This window comes from Pan troglodytes, chromosome 6 (assembly GCF_028858775.2).
Source record: "Pan troglodytes isolate AG18354 chromosome 6, NHGRI_mPanTro3-v2.0_pri, whole genome shotgun sequence".
Taxonomy (NCBI): Eukaryota; Metazoa; Chordata; class Mammalia; order Primates; family Hominidae; genus Pan; species Pan troglodytes.
Window position 1 is genome coordinate 54,396,324 of NC_072404.2, and position 23,647 is coordinate 54,419,970.

The window sequence follows — 23,647 nt, forward strand, 5'->3', positions numbered from 1 at the left end:
GTTTGATTATGATTTGTCTAGGTATAGATTATTTTGTATATATTATACACATAAGGATCTCATTCCTGAATATATACAACATTATTATTTTCTTTCAATCTTTATAACTTTCTTTTTCTTGCCTTATTGCACTGGCCAGCACTGGCATTATAATGTTGAATAGAAGAGGTGGTAATGGGGACCTTACTTTTGTTTTTGATATGAAAGGGAAAACTTTAAATATTTTATGATTAACATAGGCTGGGTGCAGTGGCTCATGTCTGTAATCCCAGCACTGTGGGAGGCCGAGGTGGATGGATCACTTAAGGTTAGGAGTTCAACACCAGCCTGCCCAACGTGGCAAAACTCCATCTCTACTAAAAATACCAAAAAATTAGCTGGGCCTGGTGGCACACGCATGTAATCCCAGCTACTTGGGAGGCTGAGGCATGAGAATCACTTGAATCCTGGAGGCAGAATTTGCAGTGAGCCGAGACCGTGCCAATGCATTCCAGCCTGGGTGATGGAGTGAAACTTTGTCTCAAATAAAATAAAATACATATTTTATTATTAACAGAAATATATAGCTTTTATGGACTTGGCATACATTTTAAAATCAGATTAAGAAAGTTCGTTTGTATTTTCCTTTCTAGCTCAATTTTTTACTTTTATTTATTTATTTTTATAAAGAATATATTTAGAGACAGGGTCTTGCTCTGTCACCCAGGCTGGAGCACAGCAGCATGATCATAGCTCACCACAGCCTCAAACATCTGGGCTCACGTAATCTTTCTGCTTCAGCCTTCTAGTAGGTGGGACTACATGCCCAGCTATTTTTATAAGCAATAATTTTAACATTTTACTATTTTTTCTCACCTTTTCTTTATACTCTTAGTATATTATGTGACATTAAATAATTTTTAAATTTTATTTAAAAAATATTGAATTCATGGATAAAGTTGACTTAGTCAAAATTTAATACCCCTTTTATATATCACTTGATTTAATTGGGTAATAGTTACTAAAATTTTGTGGTGATTATTATATGAAATTATCTTGTGAATTTTACTTATTGTAACACATTTGCCAGGTTTAATTGTCAAGGAATAATGGCCTCAGTAAGTAACTTGAAAATTGTTTCCAGCCTGTTTTCCAGAATAGTGTATGATCCATGTAATTTTTACATAGATGTTTCAAAGAATGCCCTAATGAAAGCATTTGGGTCTAAATTTATCAAAACAATTTTAATTAATGATTCAATTTCGTTTTACATGTAGAAATTTTTAGGCTTTCTATTTCTTCCTTTTCTTGGTTTATTATGTTTTAAGAGATTTTTCTATTCCATCTAAATTATTCCATTTCTATGCAGAAATTTGGTGCATAATATACTAAAATTTTATTTTTAATATCTATCTTAAGTGATGTTAGTATTCCTGATACTGGTATTTTGTATCAAATTATATTAATGTTTCTATTCATTACTATGTTTAAAGTACTCTGTTACTGTCTTAATTTTGCTTATTATAACTTTCCAGTTCTAAAATTTTTATTTGATTTTTTAAACAGATTTCAATTTTCTAGTATAATTCACCTCTTTTTCCTCTTTTTTGTTCATTTATTAATTAAACTATGTTAAAGTCTATGTCTGATAACTCCAATATCTATATCACTTGTGGGTTTATTTTTATTTTATTTGTTTTTTATCTTATTTATTTATTTTTAGTGGTATTCCTGGTGTATTCATTTTCTAGGACTACTATAAAAATATACCACTGTCTGGGTGCAGTGGCTCATGCCTGTAATCCCAGGGCTCTGGGAGGTTAAGATGGGAGGATCACTTGAGGCTAGGAGTTTGAGACCAGCCTGGGCAACATAGCGAGACTCCATCTCCACAAAACAGAAACAAAACAAAACAAAACAACAACAGCAACAACAAAACATTTAATTAGCCAGGCCTGATGGTGCATATATGTAGTCTGAGCTACTAGGGAGGCTGAGGTGGGAGGATTGCTGGAGCCCAGGAGTTCGAGGCTGCAGTAAGCTATGATTGTACCACTGCACTCCAAGCTCAGCTACAGAGTGAGACTCCATCTCAAAGCAACAACAACAAGAACAACAACAGAACACAAACTTAGTGGCTTAAACCAGGAAAAATTTATTCTCTCATGGTTCTAGAGGCTTGAACTCTGAGATCAAGCTGTTGCTATTAGTTCCTTCTGATTGCTGTGGGGAAGGGATCTGCTACAGCCCTGTCTCCTTGGCTTATAAAGGACCATCTTCTCTCTGTGTTTTTATATAGTCTTCCCTCTATATATGTGTCTGTGTCCACATTTTCCTTTTTTTAAGGACATCAGTCATACCAGATTAGAGCCCACCATAGTAGCCTCATTTGAATTTGATTTTCTCTGTGACATTTTATCTTCAAATAAGGTCATATTCCAAGGCATGGGGAGTTAGGACCCCAATATTATTATTATTATTACTATTATTTTGGATGGGACACGATTCAACCCATAACAACTGATAAATTTTGATTAAATGAAAACATTTAGAGTCTCTGGATGATTCTGTTTTACTTCAAAGAGAATTCTCTTTAGCTTTGATATGGAATTAGAATAGATAAAATTATCACAGAAAATGGGATGATCTTACTAAATACATTTTTTAAAGGGCTTGTCTATTTTTACATTTCCGGAGGCTTCACTGTTCAATGGCCCTGACTGAAAGCCGCGTTTATTTGCCAGAGTCCCAACACCTGAATGTCTGCTTAATGACAGTTTCTGTTATCCCAGCTGGTTATTCCAGGTTTGTTATAAATTTGATAGGTTTAGTTACTTTTTAGATTCTTAGATTTGTGTTTTGATTTCCCTCTTCAATTATAGACCTGCATTACTCATACATTAATGAACATCTCAAGCATGAGACACCTAGAGTTACAGGGTTTTTCTTACTTTTTTCCCCCTGGGATATTGGCCTCTCAAGTCCTGTCTGCTCTGGTAGCCCTGAATCTCAATTTTTATCTCTTCCAAAGACTAATAACAGCTTTGCTTAGCTCCTCTGCCTTTTAGCCGTCACTTTCTCCACAACATCATTACTTCTTCTTCCTCATTTTATATGTGTGACTAATATTTTGAGGAAAAACAAACAAAACACATGTCTCCTCTCAGTGAGTTTCTTCTTTTTGGGATTTGAATCTTTAATTCCTAGTCTTTAAATAGATTTTTCTGCATTTTATCCAGCTGTTCCATTATTTTATGGGCTATTGAAAACAACTCCCATTTTAGCATCAATTTTGATAATAAAGCGAAAGGATAATATAGCACATGGATGGTATATTTGAAGCCACAGGTAATATATACATTAACATTTATAAATATTCCCCTATCCAGAAAATACTTGAAACTTGAGTTTCCAGTAGACATTTTTTTTTTTTGCATAACACATGTAAACATTTTATGGTACATACTTAGACTTAACATTTATTCATTGTCTATCTGAACCATAAACTTAAGTGGATATTTTGTATTTTTTTCTGGCAGTCTTGCTCTCTTTAGAAGAATGCATAAACAATAATACACCAGAATAATTATGGTACAAAAGCTGATTGGAGCACTACGGAAAGATTCTAACTAAAAATTATACATGGATATTTTTATTATTTAAACATAAGGGAATGGTTTTTTAAAAGTTGATGCTCTAAAGACTTAAAGGTTAAAATTTTATGACATAAGTGTGGAAACTTTCATGATAAATGTGCTAGCTGAATTTGAAAGATAGGAGAATATGGATGTAATAGAAACTAATGTAAAGGAAATTAAGTACCCAGTAGATCTTAAATTCTGTTTTCTCTTATATTTATCACATACAACAGAATTAAAAGTGCAGAATATTAAATTAGCGCTGCCAGTGATAAACTTGAGAAATTGTTCTACTGTGTAGATTAGAAGCCATTGACATGATGAGTAAGAGAATGGTATACAATGTAGAGGATGGAGAGATACATTTAAAATTTATAGCTTTTCCTGTGGGTCAGAGATGTGGAACATGAAAAAATGAAACAAAAACTCTACTGAAAAAGGTACTGAGTTGTGGCTTTTGGTACAACATTTAAAGAGCTTGCAAGTTGTCACTTTCATTTTCACAACAGGAAAATACCTTAAAAACTAAAAATTATCAACTCTTCTTAGATCCCTCAGAGATTTGAGGTCAGAAAGCAAACTGCTACCCCAGTACTAGAGAGACAGTCAGGGGACCCCCTACACCCGTGGGTTCATATCCATGGATTCAACTAACTGTGCCACAAAATATTCAGAAAAAAAGGGATGATTCTGCTGGTACTGAACATGTACAGACTTTTCCTGTTGTTAGTATTCCCTAAAAAATACAGCATAACCACCGTTTATATAGCATTTACATTGCATTAGGTATTATAAGTCATCTAGAAATGATTTAAAGTATTTGGGAAGATGTATGTAGGTTATAAGCAAATACTACACTATTTTATATAAAGGACTTGAGCATCCATGGATTTTTAGTATCCAAGGGGAGTCCTAGACCCACCCCCCACGGATATAGAGAAACGACTGTACTAGAAGGAAGCCCAGGACTGTGAATCAGGAGACCCAGAAGCAGAAGTCACCATATGAGGCCAGGATCAGTAGGAACACATCCACTATAATCAAAAAGTGATGTAGGCTCAGTGTGGACTAACTTGAAAGTAGCCTTGGGGGCTCCTCACTGGTGAGTATTACCTACAGGAACCCTACCAGATTCTCAGTGTGAAGACAGGGGAAAAATCCTTTCATGCTTTCAGCAGGAGTTAATTATATGGAAGTATGCCCAGACCTCTGTAAGCATTAGAAAGACCAGCCCAAAGGGGAAACTGCTTTTCCAGAGCCTAACTGACCTGGGAAAAGGGAAATGCCCAGCTCAGGCTCTAGAAGACTGAGACATGATTGTGGGAATATAGACCTCTTCCCCTCAACCAACTCCTCACCACCACATCAGTGGTGCTCCTGTGTAATAACCAGGGACTAAGAGAACTACAAGCCTCAGACTCTATTTAAGATGGAATCTCTAGGCAAACCCAAAGACAACTGGGTATAAACACAAGGACACTAGAACTAACACCACTGAGACAGCCACCAGTAAGCACAGTATAACTTCTAGTCAGATAAACTCAAACCTCACACTAAAAGCCCAAATAACAGCTTAACAATAAAGAAATAGACATCATCCAAACTATGCTGTCAAACCACAATGGAATTAAACTAGAAATAAAAAATAGAAGGATAGCTTTAGAAATCCCCAAATATTTGGACATTAAATAACCTATTTCTGGGTAACACACACGTTAAAGGAATCAGAAAAGAAATTACAAAAATTGGGCTTAAATGAAAATGAAATTTAAACCTATCACAGTTTGTGGAATACAGCAAAAGTTGTGCTTAAAGGAAAATTCATGGAATTTGATGCATCTATTAGAAAAGATTAGAGACCTAAAATAGATAATCTAAGCTTATATGTTACTAAACTAGAGGGAGAGGAGCAAATTAAATTGAAAGTAAGTAGAAGAAAAGAAATGATAAAAATTAGTGGAGACATCAATAAAATTATAAAAAGGAAAATAATAGAGAAAAATCAATGAAACTGAAAGCTGAAATCAATGAACTAAAAGATGAAATAAATAAAATTGATAAACTCCTAGTGAGATTATCCATGAAAAAAAGAAAATATAAATTACTAATATCAAAAACCAAAGATGTTATCCTTACTAATCTCATGAACATTAAAATATTAATAAGGAAATATTTTGAGCAACTCTATGCCCACATCTTTGATAACTTACTTGAAATGGGCCAATTCCCTGAAGACACAATTTACCCAAACACATACAAGGAGAAATAGACAATCCAAATAGGTATATATCATTGAAAGAAATTGAATCAATAACTAATGACCGTAAAAGCAAAAGCACTAGACTTAGGTGATCTCACTGGTGAATTCTACCATTTAAGAAAGAAATGATATCAATTTACTACAATGTCTTTTAGAAAATAGATACAGAACAAATATGGTTAACTGTTTTTATGAGGCCAGCATTACCATAATACTGAAACCAGACAAGGGCATTACAAGAAAGGAAAACTATAGCCTAGTATCTCTTATGAATATACATGCAAAAATTTTCAACAAAGTATCAAATTGAGTCTAACAATGTACGAAAAGAATTATATACTATGACAAAGAAGTACTTATTCCAGATAGGCAAGGTTTGTTCAATTTTTGAAAATCAGTTAATATAATCCATTACAACAATAGAATAAAAGGAAAAAATAGTTTGATCCTATTAACAGATGCATAACAACATTTTTCACAAAAGCCAACACTTATTCATGATACTAACTCTCAGCAAACTAGGAACAGAAAGGACATTCCTCAGCTTGATAAAGAACACTGTAATAAACCTTCAAGTAATATACTAAATCATGAGAAGCTAGATACCTTCTCCTAAGTTTGGGAACAAGACAAGGATGTCCTCTCTCTCCATTCTTACCTCAATACTCTGCCAGCAAGCAGTCCTACATAATGCAATAAGAGCAGAAAAGGGAGTTAAAATCACACAGATTGTGAAGGAATAAATAAAACTGTTATTGCTTGTAGATGACATGATTATATATGTAGAAACTCCCAAAGAATTGTCAAAAAAATACTCCTAGAACTAATAAACATTTATATCAAGGTTTCAGGATACAACGTTAATATAGAAAAGTCATGTTTCCCTATATATCTACAATGAATAATTGGAATTTGAAATTTTAAAAACATATCATTTACATTAACAATCCCCAAAATGAAATACTTAGCTATAAATCTAACAAATTATGTGAGGAAAACTACAAAATCCTAATGAAATAAATAGAAAAAGCTCTAAATAAATAGATATTCCATGTTTTGGGGTAGAAAAACTTAACATCAACAAGATATTGGTTCTTCCCAACTTGAATGTTAGGTTTAACACAACCCCAATCAAAATCCCAGTGTTACTTTGTGGATACTAACAAACTGATTTTCAAGTTTATGTGGAAAGACAAAAGATCCATGATAGGCAACACAGTATGGAAGAAGAACAAAGTCTGAAGGCTGACATTACCTGACTTTAAGATTTACTATAAAAGCACAGTAATTCCCAGAGATAGCCCCACATCAATACAGTCAACTGATATATGACAAAAGAACAAAGGCAACCATGTGGGCAAATAATCATCTTTGCAACAAATGGTGCCAGAACAAATGGACATCCACATGCCAGACAATGAATCTGGGCACTTAACTTATACCTGTGACAAAAATTAACTCCAAGTGGATCTATGCCCTGATTGTAAAATACAAATTATAAAAGTTCTAGAAAATAACATAGGATAAAATCTAGGTGACCTTGGATGTGACAATGTCTTTTTAGATACACTATCAAAAGCATGATCCGTAAAAGAAAATGTTGGTAAGTTTGACTTCATTAAAGTACATTTCTGCCCCTGCAAAAGACACTGTTAAGAGATTAAAAAGTCAATCCATAGACTGGGAAAAAATTTTGCAGACTCATGTCTCATAAAAGACTTGTATATGAAATACATAAAGATCCTTAAAATTAAACAATAAGAAAACGCACAGTTAAAACGTGGGTGAAAGATATGAACAGATGTATCACCAAAGAAGACAGATGCAAATAAGTTCATAAGATGCTCAACATCATATGTCATTGGAAAATTGCAAATAAAAGCAACAATGCAATGCATCTATATACCTAATAGAATGAGTAAAATACAAAACACTGACAATACCAAATGTTGACAACAGTGTAGAGCAATAGGAACTCTCATTTGCTGCTGATGGGAATTCAAAATGGTACAACCACTTTGGCAGACAGTTTGGCAGAATCTTATAAAACTAAATATAGTCTTCCCACCTGATTCAGCAATACATATTAATAAAAAAACAGTTTGATTATGTATGTAGGCACAGGAGTTTCACACAAAAAATAAGACTCAAGGAGCTGCCCAGATGATTGAGGCTTATGTACCATATGAGGCTAAACAAAGCAAAAGGGATTTGGGGATTCTGGGCAGGGGAGGCCAGCTATGGGAAGGTGAGGGGAGGAAATGTATGGTGGACTAGGGTTGTCTCATTATGCAGATAAAAGTCTCTCCAGTTCAGAGTTTTCTGGGAAAGTAGCTCTCTTTCTGGTAGGGAGACATCTTTACAAATGAAAATTTCCTTTGTAAATGTGAATTTCCTTTTCAAAAGAAGACATTTTTACTGAATTTTTAGGCAGTTAAGGAGAGATAAAGAGCTTTTCCTGTGTCCTCTGGTTCTCAGTTGCCTTTAGCTCAAAATAATCCATATGCCAAAGAGGCCTATTTTGGGGTGACTTCTTGTATTCTTCACGTCTCATGAAATGAACCTATTATTGTGAAACGAACTAATTGTTTTAAATAAACTGCAGTGGACTTGTTATTGATGAGCCACATTTTAAAAATGGGTTGGTGCCAGTTTGGGAAACTGCTGTTCTCAGCCTGTGCTGCTTCTCTCTGCAGAGACGCCGTGGACCTGTCTTCTGCTGGCGCGGCAGGCGTGCTCATTGGCTACTGTCCCCAGCAGGATGCCCTGGACGAGCTTCTGACTGGTTGGGAACATCTCTATTATTACTGTAGCTTACGCGGGATTCCAAGACAGTGCATCCCTGAGGTAAATCTCCCTGGGGTCTTCTAGATAAAGGGACCCATTGAGGAATGCTTGGTGACCACCTCTGGCTCCAAGGCAGCTCTCTCACCCTATGAGGAGAAGGAACTGTAGTATCAGATAAACTTACCTGCAAGAGATTTTCTAATATGATTATACTGAAGAAAACATTAAATATATTTCCCTTATTTTACATTATATATTTAAAAGGTATCTGTGTGAGGCAGTCATGTGGTCGGAGTTAAAGCATAAATACATCATTTATAACTTTGTATCCCCCTTGCTCTTTTCTTCCTCTCTAAATGCCTTTTACATTTATTGAACTACAAACTTGTATTCAGGAAGAAATATCACAAACTCTGTATTTTCAGGGCTTGTGAAAGAGTGGGCACAAATTATGTGTGGAATCTGGGGGACTGTTGGAAGGAATGACTTCCTGATGAGTGGGCGGACAGATTCCTCCTGCCAGGGGATTCCTTTCTGGGTGGTCTTAGGGGAATGAAGGAGTGGCAGAAACTGCAGACCCCCACCTCCATCACTGCCTGTGACAGGAGAGAGGCAGGTGGAGCAGTGAGAGAGCAAAAGACAGCTGCCACTTCTTCTGTGTGAGTAGAGGTCAGCGAAGCAGAGCGGACAGCCTTGATTGACAGCTCAGGATGTTGTACCGTGAGCCACCAAAATTGCAGTTACTTAAGCACATTTTTACCTTTTCTGCACCTCATTATAGAATGTCTGGGGTGCGTGCTCCTCAGATTTCTGGATTCTGAACTAGAAGCAGAAATAAGTGGCTTATATGATGCGTTTGCAATTAGATTCTGCGGGAGAGCGAAAATTCTAGGACTCACAGGAGACAAAACTAATAGCTTTCGCCTTCACTGGTCCATGAACATTCATTCTCTGTTCTGTTTTTATAATGCTTCAGCATTTGTTTCTTATTTATGCTTTCTAACTTTAAGTGAAACTAAACAGAATGTCTGCACCTCATTGTAAGGACTCTGGCCCCTTTTCCCATCTCCCGTCTTAATAAAGCAAAGATCTGACCACCCCACAGAGACCTGCTGGTTGTAGTTAAACAGTTATTGGCATCCGTGGCTAATTGTTGGCTCAATTTTTAATCGGTGTTTATCTCTGTCAGCTCCTCTTTGTTAGTTTTTGATGAAAGAGGCGGGTGCTTGGCAAAGGCTTTAAGCTGGCACTTTTGTTTTTCGAGGGAAACATGCTTATGAAAAAGCTCTTGTTAATGTAGGTTGGTGCTTTCTGTCATTCAGGGCAATTGTGTCTTGATATTCATCTGTCTTACAACTTTGTTTTTCTGAATTGTTCTACCAATAAAAGTTATTTAAATGGTAACCAATTAGGAACTGCCTTCATTTCCTTTATAAAACTGTAACTGATTTTGCAGACAGTATTGCTACTTGCTCTTGTTTCTAAGATGTCTGCACACTTTTGCATCTGTTTGCAAAGGAGTTAGCTCCTTTTCTGGAAACAAATTTTCTTTTCTATATATTTTGGGAATATTTAAGTTATAGAACAGGCATATCCATTTTGAGGTGCTTATCACAAGGTGTCCAGAAAGAATTATTATAAAATAATGGAAAACAATAGTTTTATCTTTCAGTATTTTTTCCACATCAGGTACTGTTCTAAGTATTTTACAGCAACCATATGAAGTAGATGCTTATTCCCATTTTACAAACTGAGAAATTAGACACAGTTTAATTGAGACACAGAGACACAGGAAAACTGAGACACCAGAGAAATTAGGCCACTTGCCCATGTTCACATGGCTGGTATTTGGCAAGGTTTTACTTTGAAACCATATAAACCAGCTCCAGGGTACAAGTTCTTGACTAAGACATTACTCTGACACTTAGTTTATTCAGGTTGTTAGTTGTATAAGATGGAATTCCTGGTGGTATTAACAGTTCAGCCTTATTTTTATAACCCTGGGATGGCCAAAGAAGTGGAAACTGTGTGGGGTTAGTGCATGACTTCTCTAACATGGGGCTCCTCCTGCTGCCTGGCTTTCCATTGGTCTGGAGTTGGAATCAACATGTGTGCCTCACCTCCAGGCTTTCAGAACTCATAGATATGGGGGTAATCTTTAGACACATCTGCTGCTCACCTTAGTTGTTTTCTTCAGGCTGCCATCTATTTTCATTGTAACATGGAGAGCCACCATTGTAAGCTCTATGATTCTAGTGGAAGACCCTCTGTGCTTGCTGGGAGGCTCCTTTGTTCAGCCTTACAGTCCCCTCTCCTCCCTCCCGGAGACCCTCAGAGCCCATGCCATGGCTGAGCCAGTCCACCTGTGCTCCACTTGCTGGTCATTTCTAAGTATGGTCAAATTGCTCACTTCCTCAACCTTTCAAAAGTTTGATGAGGTAAGAATAAGATGCCACTTCATAAAGCTTGAACTTAGGTTTGACAAGTTAACAATGATTTTCAAATTTCCCATGATTTACACTGCACAAAACTGTGCAGTGTACATATTTGAGCCTCAATTTAATTAACCTTGTAAAACATGTTATATTAAGTTATATCACTTGGTTATTACCAAATGATGCAAGAGATGAGGGCTACATAGTCTGGGATGCTAGAGAAAATGTGTCAGAGTTCATCATGCTAGGTAGTTTCAATGTTAGTGTCATACCATAACAAACAACCAGTACTTCTAAATGGGAAGAGATTTGGCAAATTCTGTGTTTTAGTTTTCCCTGGTATAGAAGAGGTATGGCCCCTCATCATCTTAGTTTTGTTAGTACCTGCACATTCCTACCAGGGACTATCCCTACTGTGTCTTGCTTCCCCTTATCTTCTCTAAAGACATGACTTTTATATTTAAGTTTTCTTCCATTCACACAGTCAGTTTAGCTAGAAGGAGCTAGAAGTTATAAGATAGTAGGAATGGGGACAGGAGGTCATCTTCAGAGGAAGGGCCAGGATAAACATTTCCATCTGCAATCCTTGGTTCCCTTTCCCTACTTTACGACTCATTTTGGTCTTTAGTCTCACAGAAATGTTGACCTGGCCATTATGTGTGCTAGTGGAAACACTTTGGCTTTGGAGTCCGATAGATGTATGTGTGAATCTCAGGGCAATTTATTTTGGCTCCAGTGATGTTTATGGAAGTCCTACTATGTGCCAAACATGAATAAACACTGGGGATTTGCATCCCAGTGCATATCCCATTGAGATTCATCCCAAAACCAATGCATCCGCAAACGAAAGCATCCCAAAACAAATGCATCCCAGTAACTTGCCTGAAGTATGGTACAATTTCTAGAGCTTCATGAGAGAAAAATACCAAACCACAGAGAGAGATTCTGTGAACTTTTGACATTTTGGGATTTTAGGCAGTATTTTGCCAACTGAGATTGCTAAGGCATTGCTTTTGCCATTACTTTGACAGTATTGCTGAGTGCAGAAAAGACTACAGCAAAATACTTCTTATTAGGCTATTTTCAGTTATTTTCTGACAACATGACATTCAGAAAACATTGGATCAAACTAATACATTTGTTCCTGTATACTCTGGAATCTTTCCTATGGTTAACCAATCCAGAATTTGCAGGCTGTAATATTTAACCTTTTGTGAAATTGGGAAAACATGACGTATGTTTCCTAACTTCATAAAAATATGCAATAATAATTTGGCAAGTTTATTCAAAATGTAACTTGCATTCTCAGGTGCATTTCTCCAGAACCAGGTACATATATTATTATTTTTATTTCATTTGTCAGTTTATCAGTTTTCATTTATGTATGGCTAATCTTTGAATAACATGGATGAGAGTAACTAAACATTTCTTTATAATACATGCACACATACACACATTTTCATTCTCTTTTTCTTGTAATATTTATAGATCTAAAAATAACCAAAACAATCATTTTCACAATTTGTCATTTTTGCCAGCCTCACCACTGTTAGTACAGCAGGTCCCCAAATAACATTGTTTAGTTCAACATTGTTTCATTACAATGATGAGAAAAATAAAATTGATTTTCTGCCAGGACCACTGTCGGAGAGGAGTTTGCACGCTCTCTCCATGGCTGCATACATTTTCTCCAGGTACACTTGTTTTCTGTCATGTCCCAAAGCTGTGTACATTAGTTTCTTTGGTGTGTCTATATTGAGCCCATGTGGGTGAGTATATGTGGGCGTGTGAGTGCACCCTGTGATGGAATGGCATGCTGTCCAGGGCTGGTTCCTGCCTTGTGCCCTGAGCTTCCAGGATGGGCTCTGACCACCCTCAACCCTGAACTGGAGTAATTGGGTAAATCATGTTTTTGTTAATCTTTCACAAATATATGTGTAGCTCACATTTATTTCAGTGTTTGCTATTAGAAGTTTTTTTTTATTTAGAAGTTTGGAGATGTTTTTGTGACCAGACATATGACATAGGAACTTTTATTTCTACCAATCAGCTTATGGTAAAATTGGTTTCATTAAATGTTGATTCGGTTAAAGCGGTCTCCAAGAACATATAGATGACATTAAGTAAGGACTTTTTCCCGACAGATAAAGCTTTCTAACAGGGTCTATCATGCTCTTAGTTTTCTTCTCTTTTATGGGGACATCTGCCTCCTTTTCCAGGAAGCCTCCCTGGTTTCCTTCCTTCATCTCTCATATGAGTGTTTATCTAGCACTGATTTACACTTCTTGGCCATTCTTCTGTGAGAAAAATTTGGACGAAGCTACATTACTACTTCTGCTATCTCTTTAATTCCTGAAATGCCAGGCATTTATATTTCTTCATTTATATGACCCTTCCTTTAATATTTGTGTTTGTTTGCTTGTGATGAATAAAACGTTTTGTTTTGATATTTTAAAATTCACTTAAGTGAATTTTTATTCAACTTGTGATAATTGAAATAATTGTTCTGAATGGAGCCAGGAAAAAGGATGATTCATATAAAACATTCTGGGGAAAACGACTTGACTTTCAATAAGACCAACTACTGGCCTTGAGAAGATTTTCTTAGGCAGATAGCAGGAGATTAAATATTTCATCTTTATATATCTTTTGGGCCTTGAAATCTGCATTTCCTAGAATTATACTATTTTACCATAAGACCAGTCCTTGAGCCTCTTCGTTCATTTGCAACATATTTTGAAGTTGCACAAGTAAAGCCATATAATAATTTCTGTTGAAAGATTTTACTGGGGGGCATAATGATTATCCTAATATTTGTGGAAGTTCTTAATGCTTCATTATCATTATTGTTATTATCCTAACTTTTATGTACTTGTCAAAAAGAGTATACACATTAGTTTATATTTATTCAGTTATTTGGGATGCACAATTATTAACCAATCTTTTTAGTCCTATAGAATTTTTCCCTGTTCTCGTAAATTTGAATTAAAATATGATCTTGGTCAATTTGGCTATATGATGATATCTAAAAAATGAATCTATATTAATACTTCTATGGTCATAAGAGTTAAATAAAATTGTGGAAAATTTTTAAATTATGCTAAGTTGGAAACAAAAAATTGCTTACCTTGGACCCCAGGAAGAATTAATCCAGCATAGGAGATAGAACTGGAAACAGAAAATATAGTGTGGTACAAATTACAATGGGAAATGCTAAATAAAAGTGTTCTATAGACACATATAATACACAGAAGAGGTGACACATATATCACACAGAAGAAGTGACAATTATTTTTTCTGATGAGAGATATGGGCTGGGCCTTCTAGGATGTGGGACAAGCTGGCGGGGTGGAAGGCAGGGAAGAAGAAAGAAGCTGTGAACCGCAGGCTCTTGGGTACAGTCTGAACTCTCCTGTGGCTGGAGGGGTGAGGTTTGACAAATGCTGCCACCATCCTTGGGACTTGGCAAAGTGGTTTTCGGCAGTTGCAAATAAGAAATATTTCCCATTCTCCTCCCCATCTCTAATTACTTTATAAACCAAACTCTGAGTTTGCAAACATTAACAGTGGCTTCTCAATGTCAAAGGGATATTTCTTTCCTTGTGTTAATATTGAAAATTCCCTCCAGCCATAAAAATGAACAAAATCACATCCTTTGCAGCAGCATGGATGCAGCTGGAGGCATCATCCTAAGCAAATTAACACAGGAACACAAAACCAAATACCGTGTGTTCTCATTTATAGGGGGGAGCTTAACATTGGGTACGCATGGGCACAAACATGGCAGCAGTAGACACGTGGGAATCCAAAAGTGTGGAGGGAGGGCGTGAGACAAGGGGTGAAGAACTACCTGTTGGGTTCCATGCTCACTACTTGGGTGGGATCATTAGAAGCCCAAACCTCAGTGTCACACAATATACCCATGTAGCAAACCTGCACATAGACTCCCTGAATCTAAAATAATAAAGAAAATTTTCTGCTTCGGTTGTCTTCTCCCTTTAAGTTTTGACACCGCTATTAGTTTCATTCCCATTTGTTTCCTTCTCAGTTTTCTTTTTGGCATACCCCTCTCTGCTCACCTCAACATGCGTATTTATCTGGACCCCCAACCTTGAGTGTGTTTCTTGCCCACCCTGCTCCCTGAACTCTAGATGTGATTATTCTGACCATCACTTAGATGTCTCCAGCTGCAGAAAACTCCCACCTGTTCACTCTCAATTACTGCCTGTATGGTAAAGGGGGATGTTTCAGGAGATGTACTTGATTGTATGTGTGAAGGTGGGCAGGGTTAGTGGGAGGTAGAATCAGGAATGAGGACTGAGACCAGCTGTCTGGTGGGCACTTTGGTGTATGCTGGTGTGCACATGGACATGCCTCTCTTCCAGGTTGCTGGAGACCTCATCAGGCGCTTACACCTCGAAGCCCACGCGGACAAACCTGTGGCCACCTACAGTGGGGGAACCAAGCGGAAACTCTCTACAGCCCTGGCCCTGGTGGGGAAACCTGACATTCTTTTATTGGTGAGTAGAAGAATGTCAATATCTTGGAGTAAGATACATATTGCATATTGATTTATACACTGATTTTAAGGGTTTTTCTGGGAAGTAACTTCAGAACTTGCAAAGCTGGTTCTACAAACTAGTAAACTGTTTTGCCATAAGCCAGCATTTCCCAAATGTCATTTGTATTTTACAGAAATAAAACATTTATCTTTTGCTAGATTCAGTTATATTTGTCAAGCTGAAAATTCTATAAAATTTTAACATTAAAACAGTGTTTTAAAAGATTATTAGAATTCATCTGTAATCTGAAAACCAATTATGTTTTCCTCTAGAATATTGCTTTTATGTCTTTTTCTGTGTGTAGATGTATGTTTATCACAGCAGTAGTGACACCTGTCATGGTGAATCTTAAAGATGGGTGTTGAGAGTGAAGGATGGATATGATGTTGAGAGTAGGGAAGAAAACTCCAGCAAGAGGGTAGAGTATATGCAATGGTCTTGAGACAGGGTGGTCTATAATCAATCTGGGAACTGCAATTAATTTGATTTGAATGAATCAAAGCATTAATTGGAGGCAAAAATTGTCAAGAAATGGAGTTAATTGTCTCGCATTTCATAAAACAGCTATAACTCTTAATACAAGTAATGCCATTGAAAGAATAAATAAAGGCTATTGTTACATGCCATAAATTGGATTCTAATCAGTAGAGTGCATCTTTGGACTTCACACCAGTAGAGAGTCTGAGGGGTGTCAAAAAGTGTGGAAAACAAAACAGATTCCTTTTTTTCTATCTTTCTTCATCAAATGAATACACCCTTTTAGTGGGGTAGTAAATGGGGATTGAGAAGGTCTGTGTGGGAAAATGGTCTCATCGTTTGCTGGTTGTCTCCTGGAAACTCACCTGAATATTCTTTTTAGGTGCCATAAATTTGCTTTTGCAATGTCCAAATTCCTAGACTATTGTATAGTTTCATATTCCGGAATCTGATAATGAAAACTACCATTTGCACAATCCTGAAGTTTACAAATTACATTTTATTTTCAACATGAGGCAGGATTATGTTGAGTAGTTAACAAGACGTGGGCATTCATTACTTTCTGTGGAATTTCCCTTTGCCCAGCCTCTTACAATGCATCTCCTTAGATGAATGAAGGGGCCTCTGCTCTGTAGCCATGACCTGGCTCACTGCAGACCCTGACATGCTTTTCTTTGATACATCCTTGCTCTCAGCTTTCCGTGGATGCCCAAACCTGTGACACAGTGGTCAAGGTGGGGACTCTGGAGTCTGACTGACAAGCTTTGAATTTTGCTTCTGCAGCTGCCCAACACTTGGCCTTGTATGTTCTATGCCTGCTTCCTTCTCATCTGAAAATTGTCCTGATAATAGTGTCTGTCTCATGGAGTCATTGAAAGCAGTAAATAAAATAAACTACATTAAGCATATAGCCCAGTGTCCAGCAGATGGTAAACCACAGTAAATATTCGTGCCTATGATGATGGTTACTGTTCAGAGCAATAGGTTAAAGAGATTTGTTGCCAGGCCTTTGGAGTTCTCAACAGAGGGACTAGAAGTGACTCTCAGAGCTGACATCAAGGAGGGAATCAGGAAAACGTAAATTACACATACAACTCTATACTGAGCATTGCATGATCACACCTTTTATTTACTTATTTTTATAACTAATACACATATATTGCTTGATTTGCAGAAAAGACTAGATATTTATTTTCCTGTTCAGTGCTTCTCCCCCTACCCTTACTGCTTCCCATCTGTTTCTTTCTTTGGGGAAGTTTATGAACCTAAGCTCTTAAGAAATATGTGTTTAGTACTCCCTGGCTAATAAAAGCACAGAAATACATCTTACAGTTTGGCGAGATTTCTCTAGAAGTGGTTCATATAAGGAATGCTTTGGTGTCTATTGAAGGAGAAAGCTTCAAGTTCTAAGAAATATTAATTTATTTGATGTTGCTAAATAAATGAAGCCTTTTTCTGCTATCATATGTCTTCCTAGGGGATATCATTCCGAAATTTTATGGAGGTTGAAAATTCATTTTAAAAACATCAAGGTTGGCTTACCTAGCCAGATCATGGAGGAGAACCAACCTGACATGAAAATATAGCCCAATTCTCCACCTCTCAGTTTTATGGAAGTATAATTAACTGATAAAAATGGTATATATTTAATGAATTCAACATGTGTTTTGATATACATAAATATTCTGATGTGTTGACTACAATGAAACTAATTAACATATTGATGACATCACATAATTGCCATTTTTCCCCCTGTATGTGATGAGAACGCTTAATATCTACCCTCTTAGCAAATTTCAAATATGTAATACAGCATCATTACCTACAGTCCCTCTCTTAGTTCACTGTGCTGCTATAACAGACTGGATAATTTATAAAGAACAGAGAACAGAAATTCAAGTTTTGGAGTCTGGGAAGTCCAAGATCAAGGCACTGCCAGGTCCAGGTGTCTGCTGAGGGTGCCAACCCTGCTTCCTGAAACCTGTGCCCTCCAGAGGGGAGGAATAGGTGTCATCACAAGGCAAAAGTCAGAAGGGCAAAAAGAGGTGAATGTCCTTCATCAGGTCCTTTTATAAGGTCACTTAATCTTATAAACTCATTCACCTCCCAAAGGTCACACCTCTCAATACTGTTTCATTAGGGATTGAGTTTTAACATGAATTCTGTAGGGGACAAAACATCCAAACTATAGCAGCCCTATATGCTGTATATTAGGTCTCCAGAACTTGTTTGTCCTGTATAACTGAAATTTTCTGCCCTTTGACAAGTATCTCACCATTTCCACAGCCTGGCACCTTTCTACTCTCTCTTCCTATGTGTTCAACTTTTTAATATTTCATTAAGAAGTAGTGTTTTTCCATGCATGGCTTATTTCACTTTATGCTTGACATAAAGTCCTCCAGATTCACTTATGTTGTTGAAAATGGAAGGATTTCCTTATTTTTCAGGCAGAATAATATTTCATTACACACACACACACACACAGTGAGAGAGAAGAGAGAGAGAGAGACAAGGAAACGGAGAGAGAGAGAAAGAGAGAGAGAGAGACATACACATTTTCTTTTCCCATTTATACACTTAGGGATGCTTAGGTTGTTTCTATATCTTGGCTTTTGTAAATAATGTTGTCATGAATATAGCACTGCAGATATCCCTTCCAGATATTGATTTTATTTCCTTTGGATACACACACAGAAGTGAGATTACTGGATCAGTGGCAGTAGTATTTTTAATTTGTAGAGGAACCTCCACACTGTTTTCCATAATGTGTGTACATTTACATTCCCACCAATTGTGTATAAGGGTTCACTTTTCTCCAAATCCTTGCCATTGCTGGTTATCTTCTGTCCTTTTAACAATAGCCATTCTAACAAGTATAAGATGATATCTCATTGTGGTTTTCATTTGCATTTCCCTGATTATTAATAATGTTGAGCATCTTTTCATATACCCATTGGCCATTTGCATGTCTTCTTTTGAGAAAAGTCTGTTCAAGTTTTTTGTCTATTTTTAATTATTATTATTTCACTATTTAGTTTTACGAATTTCATATATAGAATGTAACCCCTTATTGGATATATGGTTGCAAATATTTTATCCCCCGCCGTAGTTTGCCTGCTTTGTTGATATTTTCCTTTCTTGTGCAGAAACTCTTTTCATTTGAAATAGTCCCACTTTATGTTTGCTTCTATTTTATATGCTTTTGGTGTCATATCCAAAAAAGAAACAAGCAAAACATTGCCAAGACCAATGTCAAGGAGCTTTTCTTTTTTTTTTTCTACAAGTTTCATGGTTTCTCATCTTATGTTTAAATCTTTAATACATGTTCAGTTGATTTTTGTGTATGGTGTAAGATAAGGACCGAGTTTTAATTTTTTGTATGTAGATATTCAGTTTTCCCAAAGCCATGTATTGAAGAGACTGTCCTTTTCCCAGTTTTAATTTCGGTGTATTTGTCAAAGATTAATTGACTATATGTGTTGTGGGTTTATTTCTGTACTGTCTGTTCTTTTCTATGAATCTATACGTCTGTTTTTATACAAGTACCATACTTTTTAAATTATAAGAGCATAGTAGTATATTTTGAAAATAGGAAGTGTGAGGCCTCCAGCACTGTTCCTCTTGCTTACTTTCTTTAGCTATTTGTGGTCTTTTGGGTTTTTTAAATATAAATTTCAGTATTTTGGTTTTCTATTTCAGTGAAAAAATGACAATGGAATTGTAGGAATAGCACTGAGTCTGTAGATCGCTTTGGGTAATATGGACATTTTAAAATATTAATTCTTTCAATCCATGTACATGGATAGCTCTCCATTTATTTGTCTTCAATCTCTTTAATCAAAATGTTATAGTTTTCAGTATACAGATCTTTCACTTCCTTTGTTAAAATTATTCCTAAGTATTTTATTCATTTTGATCTTATTGTAAATGAAATTGTCTAAAATTTCCTTTTCTGATAACCCATTGTTATTTTATGGAAGCACTATTGATATTTGTATGTTGATTTTGTATCATATGACTTTATTGAATTTGTTTATTAATTCTAATGGATTTTTTGGTGGAGTCTATAGTGTTTTCTGTATATTAGATCATGCTTTTGAAAAGATGATTTTACTTCTTCTTTTTTGATTTGGATGCCTTTTCTTTGTCTTGGCTAATTGCTCTGGTTAGGACTTCTAGTATTATGTTGAATAGAAGTGGCTAGAGTGGGCATCCTTGTCTTGTTCTTCTTAGATTTGAAGTTTTTAGCTTTTCACTGTTGAATATGATGTTAGTTGTGGGCTTATGATATATGGCCTTTTATTCTTTTCTTATTTCTGCTAACTTTGGGATTAGTTCATATCTTTATCCAGTTTCTTCAATTGCAAAGTTAGGATATTTATTTGAAATCTTTCTTTTTTCTTAATGTTGATGACTTCTTCCTCAAATCTGCTTTTACTTCATCCCATAAGTTTTGTTTTGTTTCCATTTTCATTTGTCTCAAGATACATGTATTTTTTAAAATTTTCTTTTTAATTTCATTTTTGACCCATTGGTTGTTCAGGAACATATTGTTAATTTACACATATTTGTGAATTTTACAGTTTTCCTCCTTATTAATTTCTAGTATCATACCATGGTGTTCTGAAATGATACTGGATATGATTTCAATTTTTTAAAATTGTTTAGACTTGTTTTGTGGCCTAACATATGGTGTCTCCTGGAGAGTATTTTATGTGTGCTGGAGAAGAATGTCTATTCTGCTATTGTTGGATGGAATGTTCTGTGTATGGCTGTTAGGTTCATTTGGTCTAAAGCGTAGTTCAAGTACATTGTTTCCTTATTGATTTTCTGACTGGTTATTCAATGTATCATTGAAAGTGGAGCCTTGAACTCCCCTATTATTATTGTACTTATGTCTTTTAATCCTTTCAGTTCTGTTAATATTTGCATTACATATATAGCACTCTAATGTTTGGTGCATATCTATTTACAATTACTCTTTTATCATTTTATGTAAATTGACCATTTTATCATTGTATTTTTCTCTTTTTACAGTTTTTGACTTAAAGCATATTTTGTGTGACATAAATATAGATAAACATGCCCTCTGGGTCATCATTCACTTGGAGTATCTTTACCTATTGTTTCACACTCAGTCTATGTGTATCCAAAAAAACTGTACTAAGTCTCTTGCAAACAGCATAAGATTGGATCTTGGTTTTTATCCATTCATTCACTTTATGCCTTTTGATTGGCAAATGCTATTTACATTTAATGTAATTATTAATAGGTAGGATCATATTCTTGACATTTTGTTAATTGTTTTCTGGCTATTTTAAAGTTATTTATTCTTTTTTTCCCTCTATTACTGTTTTTCTTTTAATTTGATAATTTTTTTGTGTGTTGGTATGTTGGTATGCTTTGATTCATTTCTGTTTTTTTTTTCTTTTGTGTGTGTGTGTGTATGTGTGTGTGTGTGCATCTTCTATAGGTTTTTTATTTGTGGTTACCAAGAATCTATATAAAACATCTTATAGTTACAAAAGTCTATTTTTAACCTGATAGTAACTGAACTTATATCACATTAAAAAAAAACTACACTTTTGCTTCCAACCATCTCATTTTATGTTTTAGATGTCACAATTTGCAGCTCTTTATATTGTATTTCCATTAAAAAATTATTATAGCTATAGTTATTTTTAATACTTTGTGTTTTAATCTGAATATTACCATTATAAGTGATTTATACACCAACATTAAAGCATTAAAGTATGCTGAATTTGGCTGTATACTTAACTTTACTGTGAGTTTTATAATTTCATGTTGCTAATTAGAATCCTTTTATTTTGTTTTGAAGAACCCCTTTAGCATTTTTTTTTTATAAGACAGGTATTGTGTCAATGAACTCTTTCAGCTTTTGTTTGGGAGCATTTTTTTTTTTTTATAAGACAGGTATTGTGTCAATGAACTCTTTCAGCTTTTGTTTGGGAAATTCTTTATCTCTTTTTTATCTCTGAAGGGCAGCTTTCCTGGGTGAAGTAGGTAAAGTATTTTTATTTGGCAGGTTTTTTTTCTTTCATAGGCCCACTCTTTCCCAGTCCTGAAGATTTCTTCTGAAAAATCCACTGATAGCCTTGTGGATGTATGTCATGAGCCATTTTTTTCCTCTTGTTGCTGTGAAAATTCTGTTTTTCATTTTTGACAGTTTGATTATTGCGTATCTCAGTGAATAATTTGTTGGGTTGAAGCTATTTGGGAACTTTTAAGCTTCATATATCTTGATGTTCAAATGTCTATCTCTTTATCCAAATTTGGGAATGTTTCAGCCATTATTTATTTAATAAGCATTCTGCTGCCCCTTTTTCTCACCTTTTTTATTTTGTAAATCTCATATTGTAAAAGTTAGGTCTCTGGATAATGTGCCATAAACCCTGTCAGGCTTTCTTTGTTCTTCTTAATTCTTTTTTATTTTTTAAAAATTTTCCTTGACTGGATAATTTCAAATAATCTGCCCTCAAGTTCACAGATTTTTTTTATCTGCTTGATCAAATGTGCTTTTCTCTATTATATTTTTTATTTCATTTTATTTTTCTGCGCCAGTATTTCAATTTGGTTTTTTTTTTATAATTTTGATCTGTTTTTTGAATTTCTCTGGATGAGGTGAGAAAGAAGTGGGGCTCCTGGGTAGCATGCTGCATGGCTGGAGGAGTCAGGCACTCACTCATTGCTCTCTCACATTCCCCTATCATTCTGGCTTTGTTGAGCAGAGTGCAACAAAGCCAATTGGAGAGGTGCCTGTTAGAGCCAGAGCAGAGATTTTTCTTTCACCCGGGGTCTGGCCTCCCATGTCATTGTGTATATTTCTATTTGTGTTTTTCAAATGCTGATTACTCTGTGTTGCCTTTCCTTCAGGATGAGCCCAGCTCTGGGATGGATCCCTGCTCTAAGCGGTACCTGTGGCAAACAATAATGAAGGAGGTTCGGGAAGGCTGTGCTGCGGTGCTGACCTCCCACAGGTGAGTTCCAGTTTCTCTTGTAGACATTTCCTGATAAGACTGAGTAACAAAGGTTAAGAAGTGCATTTAGGTACCTGCACAGTGCTACACATAGACATTTCTTAATCTTTACAACACAATAATGGTGATATTATTGTTAGCCCTCATTGTATAAATTGAGACTGAAGCCATGAGGGATTACGTTATATAACCAAGTTTACATAGCAAATAGGTGGCAGAGCTAGAATTTGAACCTAGTATTCTGTGTCCAAAGATGATATTCTTGCCTCATCCATTGCTACTGTTCAAGGATGAGTGCTAGACTACCATTTTCAGGTCTTCCTGAGGGATCTTTCAGATCCTTTCCATCCAAGGCCTATTATTTCAGCAGGTAGAATTAGCTGAACTAAAATACTTAACAGGTTACTGAATCTGGTTTAACATTTTCTTTGTCACAGAATTAAGTTTGTAATTAGATTTCAAAACCATTGGCTTCTTTTTAACTTTCTAATACACTGTTCTAGCCCACAAA

The 23,647-nt window shown here is 35.8% G+C and overlaps 1 protein-coding gene across 3 annotated transcripts in view; it reads left to right on the plus strand.

The window, feature by feature from the left end:
- Positions 1–23,647, plus strand: part of ABCA13 (ATP binding cassette subfamily A member 13) — a 477,235-nt gene that overhangs the window by 401,279 nt on the left and 52,309 nt on the right. For all 3 annotated transcript variants that reach the window (XM_009442731.5, XM_016957445.4, XM_009442734.5), the window contains exons 56-58: positions 8,574–8,724; positions 15,485–15,619; positions 23,033–23,136. In XM_009442731.5, coding sequence (XP_009441006.5) covers positions 8,574–8,724; positions 15,485–15,619; positions 23,033–23,136 — 390 coding nt within the window. The remainder of the gene's footprint in view (positions 1–8,573; positions 8,725–15,484; positions 15,620–23,032; positions 23,137–23,647) is intronic.